The sequence below is a fragment of the Ruditapes philippinarum genome, unplaced genomic scaffold (assembly GCF_026571515.1).
Source record: "Ruditapes philippinarum isolate M1 unplaced genomic scaffold, ASM2657151v2 ctg1667_1_1_1_1, whole genome shotgun sequence".
NCBI lineage: Eukaryota > Metazoa > Mollusca > Bivalvia > Venerida > Veneridae > Ruditapes > Ruditapes philippinarum.
The window spans coordinates 1-16,554 of record NW_026866442.1 but is presented as its reverse complement, the minus strand read 5'-3'; the positions used below and the strand labels follow the sequence as shown (position 1 = coordinate 16,554).

Genomic DNA, 16,554 nt, shown 5'->3' with positions numbered 1-16,554 from the left:
CCCGTAAGATTGCTCTGCCAGCTCGGCATTACGGAGGGCAATTTTTTTAGCTTTTACACTATAAATAAGAATGCCCCGCTAGATTGTTTACCCAGCTAAGCATTCCAGCAGTGCAATGATACACTTTATTTTGTAACGCCCAGTTCGATTGATCTACTAGCTCGGCATTACGGACAGCAATTGTATAGTTTTTACACTATATATATGAATGCCCCGCTACATTGCTTAGCCAACTGAGCATACCAGCAGAGCATTTTAACACTTTATTTTGGAATGCACCGCTCGATTGCTCTGCTAGGTCGACATTACAGTAGAGCCATTTTATAGTTTTTACACTATTTATCAGAATGCCCCGCTAGATTGCTTAGCCAGCTGAGCATTCCAGCAGTGCAATGATACAATTTATTTTGCAATGCCCAGTTAGATGGCTCTACGAGCTCAGCATTACGGGGAGCATTTTTTTAATTTTTACACTATATATAAGAATGCCCCGCTAGACTGCTTAGCCAGCTAAGCATACCAGCAGAGCATTTTTCGCACTATATTTTGGAATGCCCCGCTAGATTGCTTACCCAGCTGAGCATACCAGCAGAGCATTTTTCGCACTATATTTTGGAATGCCCCGCTAGATTGCTTACCCAGCTGAGCATACCAGCAGAGCATTTTTCGCACTATATTTTGGAATGCCCCGCTAGATTGCTTACCCAGCTGAGCATAACAGCAGATCATTGATTTGAATGCCCCGCTAGTTTGCTTATCCAGCTAAGCATACCAGCAGAGCATTTTTCGCACTATATTTTGGAATGCCCCGCTAGATTGCTTACCCAGCTGAGCATACCAGCAGAGCATTTTTCGCACTATATTTTGGAATGCCCCGCTAGATTGCTTACCCAGCTGAGCATACCAGCAGAGCATTTTTCGCACTATATTTTGGAATGCCCCGCTAGATTGTTTACCCAGCTGAGCATACCAGCAGAGCATTTTTTGCACTATATTTTGGAATGCCCCGCTAGATTGCTTACCCAGCTGAGCATACCAGCAGAGCATTTTTCGCACTATATTTTGGAATGCCCCGCTAGATTGCTTACCCAGCTGAGCATAGCAGCAGAGCATTTTTTGCACTATATTTTGGAATGCCTCGCTAGATTGTTTACCCAGCTGAGCATAGCAGCAGAGCATTTTTCGCACTATATTTTGGAATGCCCCGCTAGATTGCTTACCCAGCTTAGCATAACAGCAGATCATTGATTTGAATGCCCCGCTACTTTGCTTACCCAGATAAGCATACCAGCAGAGCATTTTTCGCACTATATTTTGGAATGCCCCGCTATATTGCTTACCCAGCTGAGCATACCAGCAGAGCATTTTTCGCACTATATTTTGGAATGCCCCGCTAGATTGTTTACCCAGCTGAGCATACCAGCAGAGCATTTTTCGCACTATATTTTGGAATGCCCCGCTAGATTGTTTACCCAGCTGAGCATACCAGCAAAGCATTTTTTGCACTATATTTTGGAATGCCCCGCTAAATTGTTTACCCAGCTCAGCATACCAGCAGAGCATTTTTCGCACTATATTTTGGTATGCCCCGCTAGATTGCTTACCCAGCTAAGCATAGCAGCAGAGCATTTTTCGCACTATATTTTGGAATGCCTCGCTAGATTGTTTACCCAGCTGAGCATAGCAGCAGAGCATTTTTCGCACTATATTTTGGAATGCCCCGCTAGATTGCTTACCCAGCTGAGTATAGCAGCAGAGCATTTTTCGCACTATATTTTGGAATGCCCCGCTAGATTGCTTACCCAGCTGAGTATAGCAGCAGAGCATTTTTCGCACTATATTTTGGAATGCTTCGCTAGATTGTTTACCCAGCTGAGCATAGCAGCAGAGCATTTTTCGCACTATATTTTGGAATGCCCCGCTAGATTGCTTACCCAGCTGAGTATAGCAGCAGAGCATTTTTCGCACTATATTTTGGAATGCCTCGCTAGATTGTTTACCCAGCTGAGCATAGCAGCAGAGCATTTTTCGCACTATATTTTGGAATGCCCCGCTAGATTGTTTACCCAGCTAAGCATTCCAGCAGATCATTTTTTGCACTATATTTTGGAATGCCCCGCTAGATTGTTTACCCAGCTGAGCATACCAGCAAAGCATTTTTCGCACTATATTTTGAAATATCCCGCTAAATTGTTTACCCAGCTGAGCATACCAGCAGAGCATTTTTCGCACTATATTTTGGTATGCCCCGCTAGATTGCTTACCCAGCTAAGCATAGCAGCAGAGCATTTTTCGCACTATATTTTGGAATGCCTCGCTAGATTGTTTACCCAGCTGAGCATAGCAGCAGAGCATTTTTCGCACTATATTTTGGAATGCCCCGCTAGATTGCTTACCCAGCTGAGTATAGCAGCAGAGCATTTTTCGCACTACATTTTAGGATGCCCCGCTAGATTGCTTACCCAGCTGAGTATAGCAGCAGAGCATTTTTCGCACTACATTTTAGGATGCCCCGCTAGATTGCTTACCCAGCTGAGTATAGCAGCAGAGCATTTTTCGCACTATATTTTGGAATGCTTCGCTAGATTGTTTACCCAGCTGAGCATAGCAGCAGAGCATTTTTCGCACTATATTTTGGAATGCCCCGCTAGATTGCTTACCCAGCTGAGTATAGCAGCATAGCATTTTTCGCACTATATTTTGGAATGCCTCGCTAGATTGTTTACCCAGCTGAGCATAGCAGCAGAGCATTTTTCGCACTATATTTTGGAATGCCCCGCTAGATTGCTTACCAAGCTGAGCATAGCAGCAGATCATTGATTTCCCTATATAAATTGCAATGCCTTTTTGCTCAGCTCACTGTTAACTGCTAACTTCTCACATATAGTTGGATACATCATAATAACACTTGCGTAATTCTTTGAAGTTTGTTAAGCTCATTTATAAAACAACAAATGAAACATTTGGACCGGATGGACTAAACAAATCATTTCCTGAAAAGAAAAAGAAAAACACTTGCATTGTTTTTGATATTCATACCATGCGTTAGTCATGACACTGATTTCAGAGAACTGTTAAGTAATTGTTTATTTACACAGAAAAGACCCTAATTGTTTCCGTTTCGTCACTTGTTTTTCTATTTTAGAAGGCGGCATTGGAAATAATGTATTCAGATGTTGTATTTTCTTTATGTGTTACCTTCTCTAAATAAAGATATTATTATTATTATTATTATTATTATTATTATTATTATCATCATCATCATCATCATCATCATCATCATCATCATCATCATCATCATCATTATTATTATTATTATTATCATCATCATCATCATCATCATCATCATCACATCATCATCATCATCATTATTATTATTATTATTATTATTATTATTATTATTATTATTATTATTATTATTATCATCATCATCATCATCATCATCATTATTATTATTATTATTATTATTATTATTATTATTATTATCATCATCATCATCATCATCATCATCATCATCATCATCATTATTCATTATTATTATTATTATTACTATTATTATTATTATTATTATTATTAATAATAATATTTTATCATTATTATTATTATTATTATTATTATTATTATTATTATTATTATTATTATTATTAAATTACTTCAAACCGAAGTGCAATATCAAATTGCCATAAAACATTGTACAGTATGATATTGTCATTAAAAATATATTGCTATATCATATTGTCATACAATCGTAGTGCAGTAACATATTACCTAGACATCGTATTCCAATTTCCTAAAGCTCAAAACTGTATTTTAAAATCATTTAACAACAAAAACGAGTCGAAATATCGTATTTCCACAATGCCGTATGTAGTGTGCATTGTCGCGAAAACGTATTAGAATTATATATTATTCCGTTGACCGGAAGTCAATTTGCAATATCGCCGTAATCTGGTGTTGCAATATTAATGTTGTCGGGAAAACTTTGTTGCAAAATTGTTTTCGCAGAATTACATATCGCAACTTTATGTGGCCAGTCAAATTAAATGCAACGTCAAATTGCCACAAAATCATATTGCCATATCACAATGATTTTTTTTTAAAAAAACCATTAAACATTGTGCCATATCAGATTGCCGTTAAACAAATTGCCATACCATATTGCCATTAAGACATTATAATGTAAAGTGAAATTTAGGTAGTTCCGACAAAAAATAGATAATGACTCACCATCATAATATAGAAAAGAAGTATTGCAACCCATATTGCAATATACGTAATATTGCGACATATGAAAATGATAACCTGCAAGAAGTTTACACAAAAAATTTGCCGAGATAAAACCCATAAACAAAATATCAGGACAATTATAAATGATAAAACATATATACCATCAAGTGGCCCGAACTTTTAAAAATGTCTTGAAATTACAAAATATTGCTAATAGAAATTGCTTACCGTTTCGAAATAGTGTTTCTCCTTATTCACGACTTTAAGTCCAAATAAGAAACTGAACACAACATGTACAGCCCCTCTTAAAAATGCCAAATGTGCGTTATATTGCTTTGCATAACAAAATTTTTATCGTTGTTATTTAAATATGTTCAGTTACTGGATGTTAAGTTGCTTATATAGCGTAACAAGTTAAGACGACACTGATCGTCTTACATAAAGGTAGAACTATTAAATCTTTTCAAATGACTTATATACACTTTTTTATTTTTCTCGTTAACTTGCTTATAGTTTTGGAGCACTGGACTCTTAAATTCAGCATATAATAGAATCAGATATCTGGGACATAGTTTAAATGTTAAGTTACAATACATATTTTTTGCTAAACATTCGTACAACCGTCGTGTTATATCGGACAAGTTTGTCATTTTCCGTCCTTTAGAAGACATGTGGCAACAATCAAGTTTTCTTACGTAAACTTGTGTTATTGACTAAAGAAAATCCATTAACTATGTTAATAAATGAAGCTGTCAAAATGATTTTAAAAGTGAATATAGGTTATTTTTATGAAAAAGGTACAAACATTTTATTCAGATTAAAATAACGCCGCTCTTAAAAAAACATAATTGAAAGAAGTTTTATGTTGAAATGGTCAATTCGTCACAAATCTGCGTATATTGTAATAAAGCAGAACACAAATTTGTTACATCTTGTTACAGCTGCTTAACAGTGCCTCCCTTTCACAATATAATCTCTCTTAACTAAGGTGTTGGTCATTATTTGGCTTATTAAACTCATTTAGGAGCTATACTTGTGTATAAATTCAAGTAATTAATTTATTACGAGCAAATGGCAGACGAAAAATTAAACCAAAATATTTCAGGACAGTTAAAAAAAATTCACAGATGCCTGTAGAAACAAGATCTAAGCTAAAGTACCTTTATAAGTCATTTTTAAAAATTCTATAGAAGTGTTGGAGATTTTGTATCTTATTTAACATATTTTCGGTGATTTTCCTTTCGAAATGAGGTCGGGGGAAATATCGCATCTTATTTCAGTTCATAATATGACACTGTGAAGCTAAAATTTATATTGAGCATAGCGAGCTCGTCATTTTTCGTACTCTATATCTAAGGTTTAAGGAATAAATATTTTATAAATAGCAAAAAAATAGCAAACATTTCTTTACACACACACGTCTATTTGAAATATCTTATCCTGCTATTTTAATCTAATTATAACAGTTTTACAGTCAAATCTTATGTTTTTACACTTACAAATTCCTTATAATCGAGTGTGTATTATATCCGAGTACGCTCTAAGTTAAGGCCACTATGATCCTGCAATGCTTCTTCCTTGATAACGAACGGGGTTCCTTGCTTCTTCAATTGAATCTTTTTGTTCAAATGGGACTATCAACCTAAGTCTCATGCATTGATGTGTTTAATTGTTAAATCAAAATCCAGACTCATGCACATGATGCAATATTCTCGAGGATTTAAAATACTTTATAAATATCTAAACTCTCGTCTGGAGAAGCCGCCCATATAGGTATTCGTTGGCGATTTTAAAATTAATGAAGAGCAAACTATTCTTATATTTATCAGAGTTTCATAAATGCAATGTATATCCATGCAATTTTCTTACAACTTGAGAGATGACACGCTCTGGTATATAACATCAATATCTGCTCGTTATGTTCGTGTCAATCGTGAAACCCTTCGGCAACAACAAAGGTCGACGTACAGTTCCGCATTTAATTAACATATTAAAGGTTTCATCATATATTAAAGGTTTAACATATGTTAATTTGTTCTCAATAACGATACCGCATGGTTCTTTAAAGCAGCGTGCCTCGAGATTCATGCTAATTCTCATGAGATTTTGAGTAAAATATTGTGAAGTAAACAAAGAGAGTAAATTACGCATTAAAAGCACTTTCACATACAATCCACGTGATTTACCAGATAGAGGTAAAAAAATGCAAAAACAGCCCTTACTGCGTTAGTCACTCATTAGAATTATAGTGATTGATACTGCAAAATCAGTCATTAAACGTACACAACATGCACCATTAATGATAACCTTAATCTGAAAACTTTTTACTTTTCTAAAAGTCTTAGTACATTTTTCACAATTGTGTTTTGTTGCAATATTTCGGCTCATCTGTAGTCACTCAGCTTTAATTAGTAGGATGTCATTCTTTAAATTTAAGTCAATATCTTGATAAACTTGATCAATTTCTTAATACATGACTGTACAATTTAAAATGCACATAAACCCTATTTATTTAATTTTCTTCATCAAAAAGGGCAATATGTCTGTTATACTATTTCAATAATATAAAGAAGTAGCGCTTAATGTGATAAATTGTGTCATTAAATTAACCGAATGTAAAAAACCACTAATCACTATTATAACCGACGTAATTCTAAAATGCAAAAGAAGCAACAGATAGATCAGATGTATAGCCAATAAGTAACCTTTTTGTTGGAACTGGGACAGACACCAAAATAAAAGAAAATGGGAAATAAAAGTAATGTCGTATTGTTTTTGACTGACCATTGACTGACCATGAAAAAGAAATTAGAATTGTTAGCTTCGCCATTACTCTTTCTCTTGCTCAGAAAAGTGTTGTCTGCTAAAAGTGTCTTCTGCTTATTTCAAATTTTTCACATTAACCAAAAATATAAAGGATTATATTTATATTCGTGACAATTAAGCCATTTAGCAGCTAAGACTGTAAACACAAATAATCGTGGCTAAAAGTTAATAACTTACACAACGTCTGCAACCCTCCAAAAATAATAAATTAAAACAAAGTCCAACCATCATGCCGGCTATTGAGAACGTCAGGGGAAGTAACTGCAGTCACGTTATAGAGCAAACTCCTACGCAGTAGTTTCCCTTCGCTTTGCTACACATACCACCGTCATTATCAAAAGTTTGATAAAAGTAATGCAGAATAATTAATTTGATAATGATATATTTCCTGTTTGTGTATTTGAATGAAACGTTCTGCCATTTAATTGCTGGAAAATAAAATAAAATGCATTATTATGCGGGTACTTTCGATCGTGCACGCATCAGTTTGTAACTTCGTAAGGTAAAATGATTGCAATCAGTTAAGAAACAATCTTCAATATTTTTGCCTGAAATTATATTCAGTTTATGAATAAGTTTGGTATTATTCGCCTTATTTCCATCATATTGACACAATGAAGACTCAAAAAATTTTCTGTAGCATAGTTATAGTTTGCCTCCGTTTGAAATTGTGTGTCGTTTTTTTATGGTCACTTGAATTTTGTGGAGGAAGTTAATGAAGCCATTTTAAGGAGTTTTTTAAAGAGACAAACTCACTACAGCAGTTACTTCCCTGCTCAATATAACATAATCATGATGCTAACGATGCAGGGAGACTTAGCTCAAAAAGTAGTACGTCGCACATGAAGGGAATACATGTCTTAACCCCCCACCCCACCTCACAAGAAGGTCGATAACCACACTATATATATATAAATACTAAATATTCCTATTACATTAAAAATCAAAGCACAGAAGGCGCTGAATTTATTTTGGTCTCAGAATGTCAGAAAAGTGAAGGTTGTGAGATTATAAACCACATATGTTTTTGTATAGAGCCACCAATACTTTCCAGTGTTTTAACTGTAGTAAATTGACTTTAAAACTAATTGCACTAATTGCAACACTGATATTCAATTCAAGTTTATTTGACTTAAAATAGTTATAATTTTTTTTTGATCTCCCTGAATTTTTCTGCGTTAGTGTCAAATAAAGGGAAGTAACCGCTTCAAAAAGCAGAATACTTTCGGCATTTGAAATTAACAGCATCAGGGTCTGAAATTGCGCTACCATTATTAGTTTGATCTGACGACCAAAACAAATAAAAATAGTTGCCACGACTGACATTTGAACTCCAGACCTCTTACATTGTAAACGAACGCGTAACCCCTCGGCTACGGTGATGTTATTTAAGAAACGTCTGTTTAAAACCATTTAGAATTTCAATTTATGGTTTCTAATTCTTAATAATTTCTAGCTAAACCTGTTGTTTAACACTGATGATTTTGATTTGGTGAAAATCTTCTCGCTCAAACAGTCCGACATGTATAGATTTCACTACTGGATAGTCAAATTTATTTGTGTAGGGTAATCGACAGTGCTAAAAATAGCATTTTGTTAACGCGCATTAAATTATCGGGCGCTTAACTTAGAAATTGATTATCGATCGTCGACTGCCCCACATTCGTCCCTGTCCTAGAGTCAACATCTTTACTTTTTTTAAGAATGTCTGAATAACAAATGTTCATTAAAGGGCGTTTAATTCCGATCACAATAATCCGAGGCCTTACGGAAATAGCCGAACTATTTTAATTGATTAAAATTATATTCATCCGCGTAATTTTTTGGTGTTCATTTATTGACAATTCTATAAGCCAAAGCTACTTTTAAACAATTGATAGATACAAATAAAAATATTTCTTTCTTTTACATCGCTAGTTTTAAGCTGTTTTGAGAACTACTTGTTGTTAGTTTTGTCGGGAAAAACTGTGCCTGAGATAGAATGTCAGCATTGTAAAAACCGTTACACGATCGGAAATACGCGTCGCAATCTGCGGTCCCATTTCCAAATTAATGTGTTGTTTTTTTTTCTTAAAAGGAAGGTTGCTGTATTATGAATTTGTTATTAAGATTCCTGACATGTTATATGACGCTGTTGCATATATGTAAGCAACCGTTGATATAGGGTCATATATATTGCCAAAATCATTATCACTTAAAGTTTATACGAGAGAAAAGCTAGTGTTATAGCTTGTTTTAAAGACAATTGTGGTAGTTTTACAGTCAAGTCAACGTACATTTTTTCTCAGGTGCCTGGGGAAAGAAAATAAGATATTTTACTGTGATTTTATATTAAATAGAATTATATGTTTTAATTTTGACATCGTTTTAACTGTTTTATTATTAGCAGAGGGAACAGTAAAACAAACAACTCTTTTCTTAGATCGATTATGTTTTACTGAGGGATATCAGGTTTGGCAGTGTTTTGTCCATGGCTGTATAGGAACATTAGATTGGAAATTCACGAAGTACAATATTGACAATTTGATGTATATAAGTTATAATATAATATGACTAAATACTTGTAAAGGGAAATAACTAGTATACATACGAGCATAATGACATGCCGGAATTGCCTCCCTTCTAATATACTGCTTTACTGAAATATACAAGATTAAATGCTTATTATTCTCAGGTCATCTCAAAATTATGTGCTAATGTAAACCAAGACGTCGTTCGATGTGCTGATTTAGAACACATGTGTTTGATAAAAATGTGAATGTTCCTTGCAGTTTGGGCGAAATCTAAGATGTCAGTTAGTTATTTTCTATGTATTGGTTTTCTGCATTGTACATTTAGTACGTCTCTGATAGTGGCGTTCTTTACTCGTCCGTCTCCGAATACAGATAGTCATCAGATATCGACGGACTAGTAACAAACACGTAATGAGCAGTTACCATAAGTCTTTGTGACGCATAAATGGTCTAAGTATGTGCTATCGATTCATTTGCGACGGTTTTCATGTCCTTAGTTTTCTTTAGGCTGCTAGGCTGCCAGGCTGCTAACTTCACTAATTTCATAGCGTCAGAATAAAAAATTATGTTAAGATCAAATTCAACATCTTAAAAAAAGATCACGACATTGAAAAAAGGCATGGAATGATATAAGGAAGTGCTACTGATGTATTTCCAACCGTTTTCATGTTTGTACTATCCTTAGTTTTCTTTAAACTGCTAGGCTGCCAGGCTGCTAGGATAAATACTTCAGGCTGCTAGGCTGCCAGGGTCAGGCTTTCAGGCTGCTAGGCTTTCAGGCTGCTAGACTGCCAACTTCACGAACATCACTACTTATTCTTAGTGTGTCCATCTAAAGTATGAAGCGCTTAAAAACAACATGTTTAATTTGCGTGAAATAAAAACATTTTAATTTTATGTTTACAAACAGACTCTGTAGAAATTATCACATTTTCAAATATCAAATTTAAGCTTACATGTAGTTAGCCCAACAAATTGTGCGTTTTAGGGCTTTTTATTATATAGATGATGGTCGGCCTTCGTAAAGACAGACATCTATGAAAAAATAAGATTATAAAATCAGTCGGTCTTGAAGTCAAAATATTGAGACAAACATGTAGTAAAGTCTAAATCTTCTAAATAACAAATAATATAAATATATATATATATATATATATATATATATATATATATTGTTTATATATATATAAACAACGAACAACAAGTCATATAATGAATTGTGTTTTATCTATGTACTTTTAAACTTTTAACATATCTGATTTTATCACTGTTAGTTTAACTGTACTCAGTTGTACTCAGTTGTTTATTTACCTGAGTAAGACGCCGCGTGACTCTCTATTAGTCATTGTGTACCGTTGCGAAATTGCGACCCACCTGAAGGCCGACTGATAAGGATACAAATTTATGATATTTTTGAAACAAAATCCCATTTGCCAAACCAAAGTTCAATTTTAGTCCATAAAGGTTGTATGTATGTTTGTAAACAAGAAAGCAGTTCAAGCTCGCAGCAAAAATCAAGCGAACAATTCCTTGACTAAACGAAAATGAAAAAAAATCATTGCACTTATTCCGTTTTTTAACAAAATAAACGCTTTTACTGATACGGACCTTTGAAGCGCATTTGATATATCATTTCAATATAATTTTAATTATATATTTGTATCTTTTTTCATGATTTTATTTTCGTATAAGTTATTTTGTTTTGTTTGGCTTTGTTTTTGTTGTTGTTGTTTCTGCTCATACTTATGTGTAGGCTGTCGAGTCTTTCTCAACTCATTATAGGCGTCCGTCGGCATTACGTACAATGTGATCTTCAAAGGATGGTAGCATACGATTGGTAAAACTTCATGTAAAATGTTCTATTTTTTGTGTTGTCTAATTACGTTAATTTCTTTTCAAATATTTCTTTTTTTTAATGTAGTCTAACACTTAAGAAACATAAATGTTTTTGAAAAAAAAAAGAAACCGAGTGATTTTCCGTAACATGAAATATATTATCCAGTCAGGGCTAACCGAATCTAAAGTGCCTGAAATCATGTACTGAAAGTCTGAAAGGCACCGGTATAACAGTACCCTACACAGTGTCGGTGTACAGAGAGTGGTAAGATGGGAATAATACCTAAAAAGATATCAATAATGACCTATAAATTGTACATGACCTGATTTTCATATTGAAGAGCTTTTTTGTCAGATAAATTTGTATGAGTCAAAATAAAGCACAGTCACGAGAGCGTTACAAATCTGAGATAAACAGAGTATACTGTACACGGTATCCGTATAAATACCGGCATTTTCGCACTGAACCCATATAATTCTACAAGATCATCAAAATGAGGACATTATCAATAGGTAAAATTTCATTTGAATTACTTCGCTATTTTATTAGACAACTACATGAAAAATACGATTTGACATATACGGAAATTATTTATAAATATTCCGTTCTTAGATTTGAGTTAGATCTGTCGGGTACCTATCTACTTTTCTATCATATAATAACACCATCTTTTTTTTCATTTCAGTTTTAGTACTATATACATTGACCCACGCAAATGCTCTGCAGGGAGTCAGTACAACAGAACCGTTTAATAACAGCCTGACTCTAGACAAGGGAGGTAATTACCTTCTTTTCTGGAACTTCAATAGTACCCATGTGACCTTTGAGGTCAGAGTTAAAACTAGAGGCTATGTTGGCTTCGGTCTGTCTCCAAATGGTAACATGTTCCCTTCGGACGTCGTTGTCGGCTGGGTGAAAGACGGAAAGGTCTTCTTCAAGGTAAAGAGTTATGTTATAATTTTTATATCATACACATTTAGATCCTATTTTCATTTAATAAATATATATTATAGATCCTCTTAGATCGGTCTATTATAGTTATTCGTTTATTTACAATACTATATCCCAACACATGTGTTATTGTCTCTCGCATCATTTCGGCTATTTTCGTCATTTTTCGATAAAGAAATTCGGCGTAGTGTTCAAAAAATGAGTACGGTCCTGACCTATTTGATTGACAAGAGTAACCTCTTATACTGTTTATGTTCGTCGGACCGAAAGGGCTGTTTCCCGACTACCATGGTTCAAGTCCCGGGTCAAACTATGTAATTAAACTGTTTCGCATCTTGCCATGTAAGACATTCTGGTCACTGTACCGGAAAGCATAACCAGCTTGTAATTAACGTAACTATGTAATATTTATTTGAATGTTGTATTTGCAGGACCGCCACACAACCGGACATTCAGCACCAGTTGTCGACAAGTCTCAAGATTGGATACTGTTACACGGCGAGGAGAACGACTTTGGAACGGTTCTCAAGTTTACCAGAAAACTCAACACATGTGACAAGGATGACATAGAAATAAACGTAAACTCTTTTATACATGTTTGTTTACTAAATATTTTACTAAATTTAGTAGCTTGTGATTTACTGCATGTTTTAAAACTTGTAAGACTTGAGTATTATTTTTCAATTTTTCGTTATTCAATACAGACGGCAAAGTGGTTCATTTTGGGCTATTTATTTTTGTTACATGAAAAACATGAAGAATTTGAAAAACCGATAGTAAACTGGAATTGTTTTATGAAATGTGGACTGGAAACGCAATGATTTCAAATAAATGCCATCATGATGAAATAATCTACAGTCATAAAGAAAGTATTGCATTTTGTAGTTGTATCCTTCGCTGTTGACCACAGAGCCAATGCATGCTAGTGCAATGAGCATAGCAAATACACAGTTAAATTTAACTTTATAACTTGTATTCTATACTTATTAAACAGAACGCTACACAGAGAGTGATATATTCTTACCATCCTGATGACCCTACTGATGAGCACAGCCTAATGTATCATGGTGGAGAGAGACGAGGGACCAAGAGCGTGTCACTGCTGAATAGCAACAAGGCCCCGGCATCTGTAAATTACGAAGAAACGAAAGTATACGACTTCACCGCCGGAAATGTACGAATTTTTATTAATTGCTATACAAAAATATTCAATACTTATGTATACTGGTGTGACATGTTAAATAATTGTAGTAATATCTCGTATAATCTCTAATAAGCGTACATGAATTCTCCATGTTCTCAGTGCCAGTTTTAGATGCAAAGTAATAACCTGATCTGTCAAAGGTATATAGTCTGGGGAAACGATATTCGATTTCGCTTCAAGCAAGTAAAGGGTAATAAATTTTATGCGATATAAAATGTATATACATGTATTTCAGTATATTGTCCCAGACAAGGATACCACCTACATGTGTGTAGCCCAAACACTGCCGGACCTAGGAGCTAAACATCATGTGATCCAGGTACGCCATCTCCGACTGTTCAATAACATGTTCCCATTTAACCAATTTATATATATTTTTATAGTTACAGCGTCATGTTAAATTCAAAGTGCCATCTTGTACATGTAATTAACAAATTGCTGTAAAGATTTAGATTGTAATGATGTCATAAGTTAAACGTTAATCGCTAATAGTCAAAAATTTCGTCAAGTCATCTTGTTGATAAAACAATATTGCACACTTTTATGGTAAATAAGGTCTATACATTTATTTATTGCACTCCTTTTCAGTTTGAACCAATCATAACACCCGGAAACGAGAGGTTAATCCATCATCTAGTTATTCAAAGATGTAAAGGGGATTTCCCTAATTTGAACCATGCGCAAGGGGAATGTTTCTTGTCCTGGCCAAAAGGTTGGCCAGTATGTTCGGAGATCTTCATTGCTTGGGCAACCGGTGGTGGGGTAGGTTTTACGAACACATTTTTGATAAAAAAGAACACTTTTATATTTACACATGTTTATGTAGAATACTTTAATTCTTTAAACTTGATGAAACAACCATTCTATAAAGAAAAGTAATAAGCACATATAAAATACATATATGAGCCGCGTCATGACAAAACCAACATAGTGCATTTGCGACCAGCATGGATCCAGACCGGCCTGCGCATCTGCGCAGTCTGATCAGGATCCATGCTGTTCGCTATCAGATCCTCTACTTGTTATAGGGCTTGTAAGCGAACAGCATGGATCCTGATCAGACTGCGCGGATGCTCAGGCTGGTCTGGATCCATGCTGGTCGCAAACGCATTACGTTGGTTTTTTCATGACGCGGCTTATATATATGTGGTAACAACAGTACATGTAAGCATACATTAGAAAATATGTATCTGGTAACAATGGTACAGTAAAAACTCTGATAACCGGAACCTCTGAAAAACTGTAAAAGTTTTCATTTTTGTCATTTTGCAGCCATTTTATTTCCCAGAGAACACCGGATATCCCATCGGAGGTCCAAACGATAACGAAGGTTCTCTAATGGTCATGCAGATTCATTATGACAACCCAACACATAAATCAGGTATTTTATGCAATTAGGGTTATTCGAGACTGTATAAATTCCCGATTCCGTGACCCGGATATTAAGATATTCGAATTGCTGATTTGTTGACGTAACATAATTAGTTTTCGAGACCATCTCTACCATTATTTCTATCAAAAATGTTTGTCACTGACAATTGCTGCACATGATATATATAATTTTTATCTTAACGTGGGATAACTGATAATTTAACTGTGAACAGAGAATGTAAAGATTTATGTTACATTCCTTGAAACTTGGCATTAAATTAGCAGAAAGCCTTCACTGTTTGACATACATTTGCCGTCGGCGAACAAAGTTATGCAGCCTGTATTTTATTTAAAGTGCCGAACACAAAAATTTATAAATATGGCATTTATTACGTTTTTGCTGTTGTTGTTTTGTTTCGTGTTCTTGTTGTTGTCAAATTTATTTTATGCTGATACATGTAATTTTACACGTGTTACAGGTATTCTGGACAATTCTGGAATAAGAATGCTACTTACCCCGAAACTGCGACAACATGATGTTGGTTCGCTTATTGTTAGTCATTCGGTAACACCATATCAAGTGATCCCACCAAGGGAACCAGCGTTTGTAACCAGTGGTTATTGTACTGAAAAGTGTATCAATAAGGTAGTTACAAATACATGGTTTGTTCATTATGCTCATCGTAAAAGAAGCTGGATTTGGGGAGGGGTTGGGGCGTTCGGGAAGCCATCCTATCCTAGTTATCCTCGTAACCTATTTTTAGAAGTAAAATGACTGAAACATTTCTTCTAAGCTTGTAGTGCTTAAATTTAATATGAACTCTCATAAGATACATATTCACGAGAGCTAAGTAAATAAATACACATGATGTAACAGAAGCTGGGTCGAAATACCATTTTCATTTTTGAAAAAAAAAGTACTGAAATCACCAGGAAACTCACCTAACTTAAGTTTTCGTAGTTGTAGCGCAATAAAGCAACCCGATCTGAGACGAACCAACACTGGTGCTCAAGATGTATGTTGGTGTATGTCTGCACAGAGATTAGCCAGTACACAGTTGAATGAAGAATTTTAACAGCGTTAAATTATATTGAAAGTTTGAACAATTTTTACATGGTTAATCATATAAACCCATTAAAAGGTGTATATAATGTCATTAATTGTCACCGGGTTATGTTTATAAATGTAAAATGCATGTAATTGCTTATAGAAAAAATGATGTTTTGTCTTTTAATTTTTATTAAGTTTTAATTGGTGATACATATTTCCTAACATAAAGTTATGTTTTAATTTTTCATTTAAAGGTGTTAAACAATGAAAGTATAGACGAGATCAGAATTACTGCGGTCTTCCAACACGCGCATTTATTGGCTTCCGGTATCAGAACGAGGCACTTTCGGAACGGAACTGAGTTGAAACCGATTTATGATGATCCAAACTATGACTTCTATTTCCAAGAAATGAGACCACTTAAAGAAGAGGTGGTTATAAAGAAGGTGAGTCATCTCGATTTGTATAAAATTATTTCATATTTCGTGTTTTCATATCTTTTGGTGAAAAACATACGCAACCGGTTATGAACATTATAATTGAAATCTAATAACTAAATAATACAACCATTTAA

At 34.5% G+C, this 16,554-nt stretch overlaps 1 protein-coding gene and 1 long non-coding RNA gene across 2 annotated transcripts in view; one reads left to right on the top strand and one right to left on the bottom strand.

Annotated features, from left to right (window-relative positions):
* Positions 1 to 4,759, bottom strand: part of LOC132732468 (uncharacterized) — a 32,330-nt gene extending 27,571 nt beyond the window's left edge. Inside the window, exon 1 of the long non-coding RNA XR_009626052.1 lies at positions 4,456 to 4,759. This is a non-coding gene — a long non-coding RNA (uncharacterized LOC132732468). The remainder of the gene's footprint in view (positions 1 to 4,455) is intronic.
* Positions 4,760 to 11,757: 6,998 nt separating this feature from the next.
* On the top strand, positions 11,758 to 16,426 carry LOC132732467 (DBH-like monooxygenase protein 1; the record flags this gene model as incomplete). The annotated part of the gene is given in 9 exon segments (XM_060718886.1): positions 11,758 to 11,915; positions 12,089 to 12,342; positions 12,786 to 12,932; positions 13,349 to 13,528; positions 13,794 to 13,877; positions 14,147 to 14,320; positions 14,831 to 14,939; positions 15,409 to 15,575; positions 16,235 to 16,426. Coding segments are annotated over 9 exon segments (1,326 nt in total), but the record flags the coding sequence as incomplete, so codon positions are not given.
* Between the last annotated feature and the right edge of the window lie 128 nt (positions 16,427 to 16,554).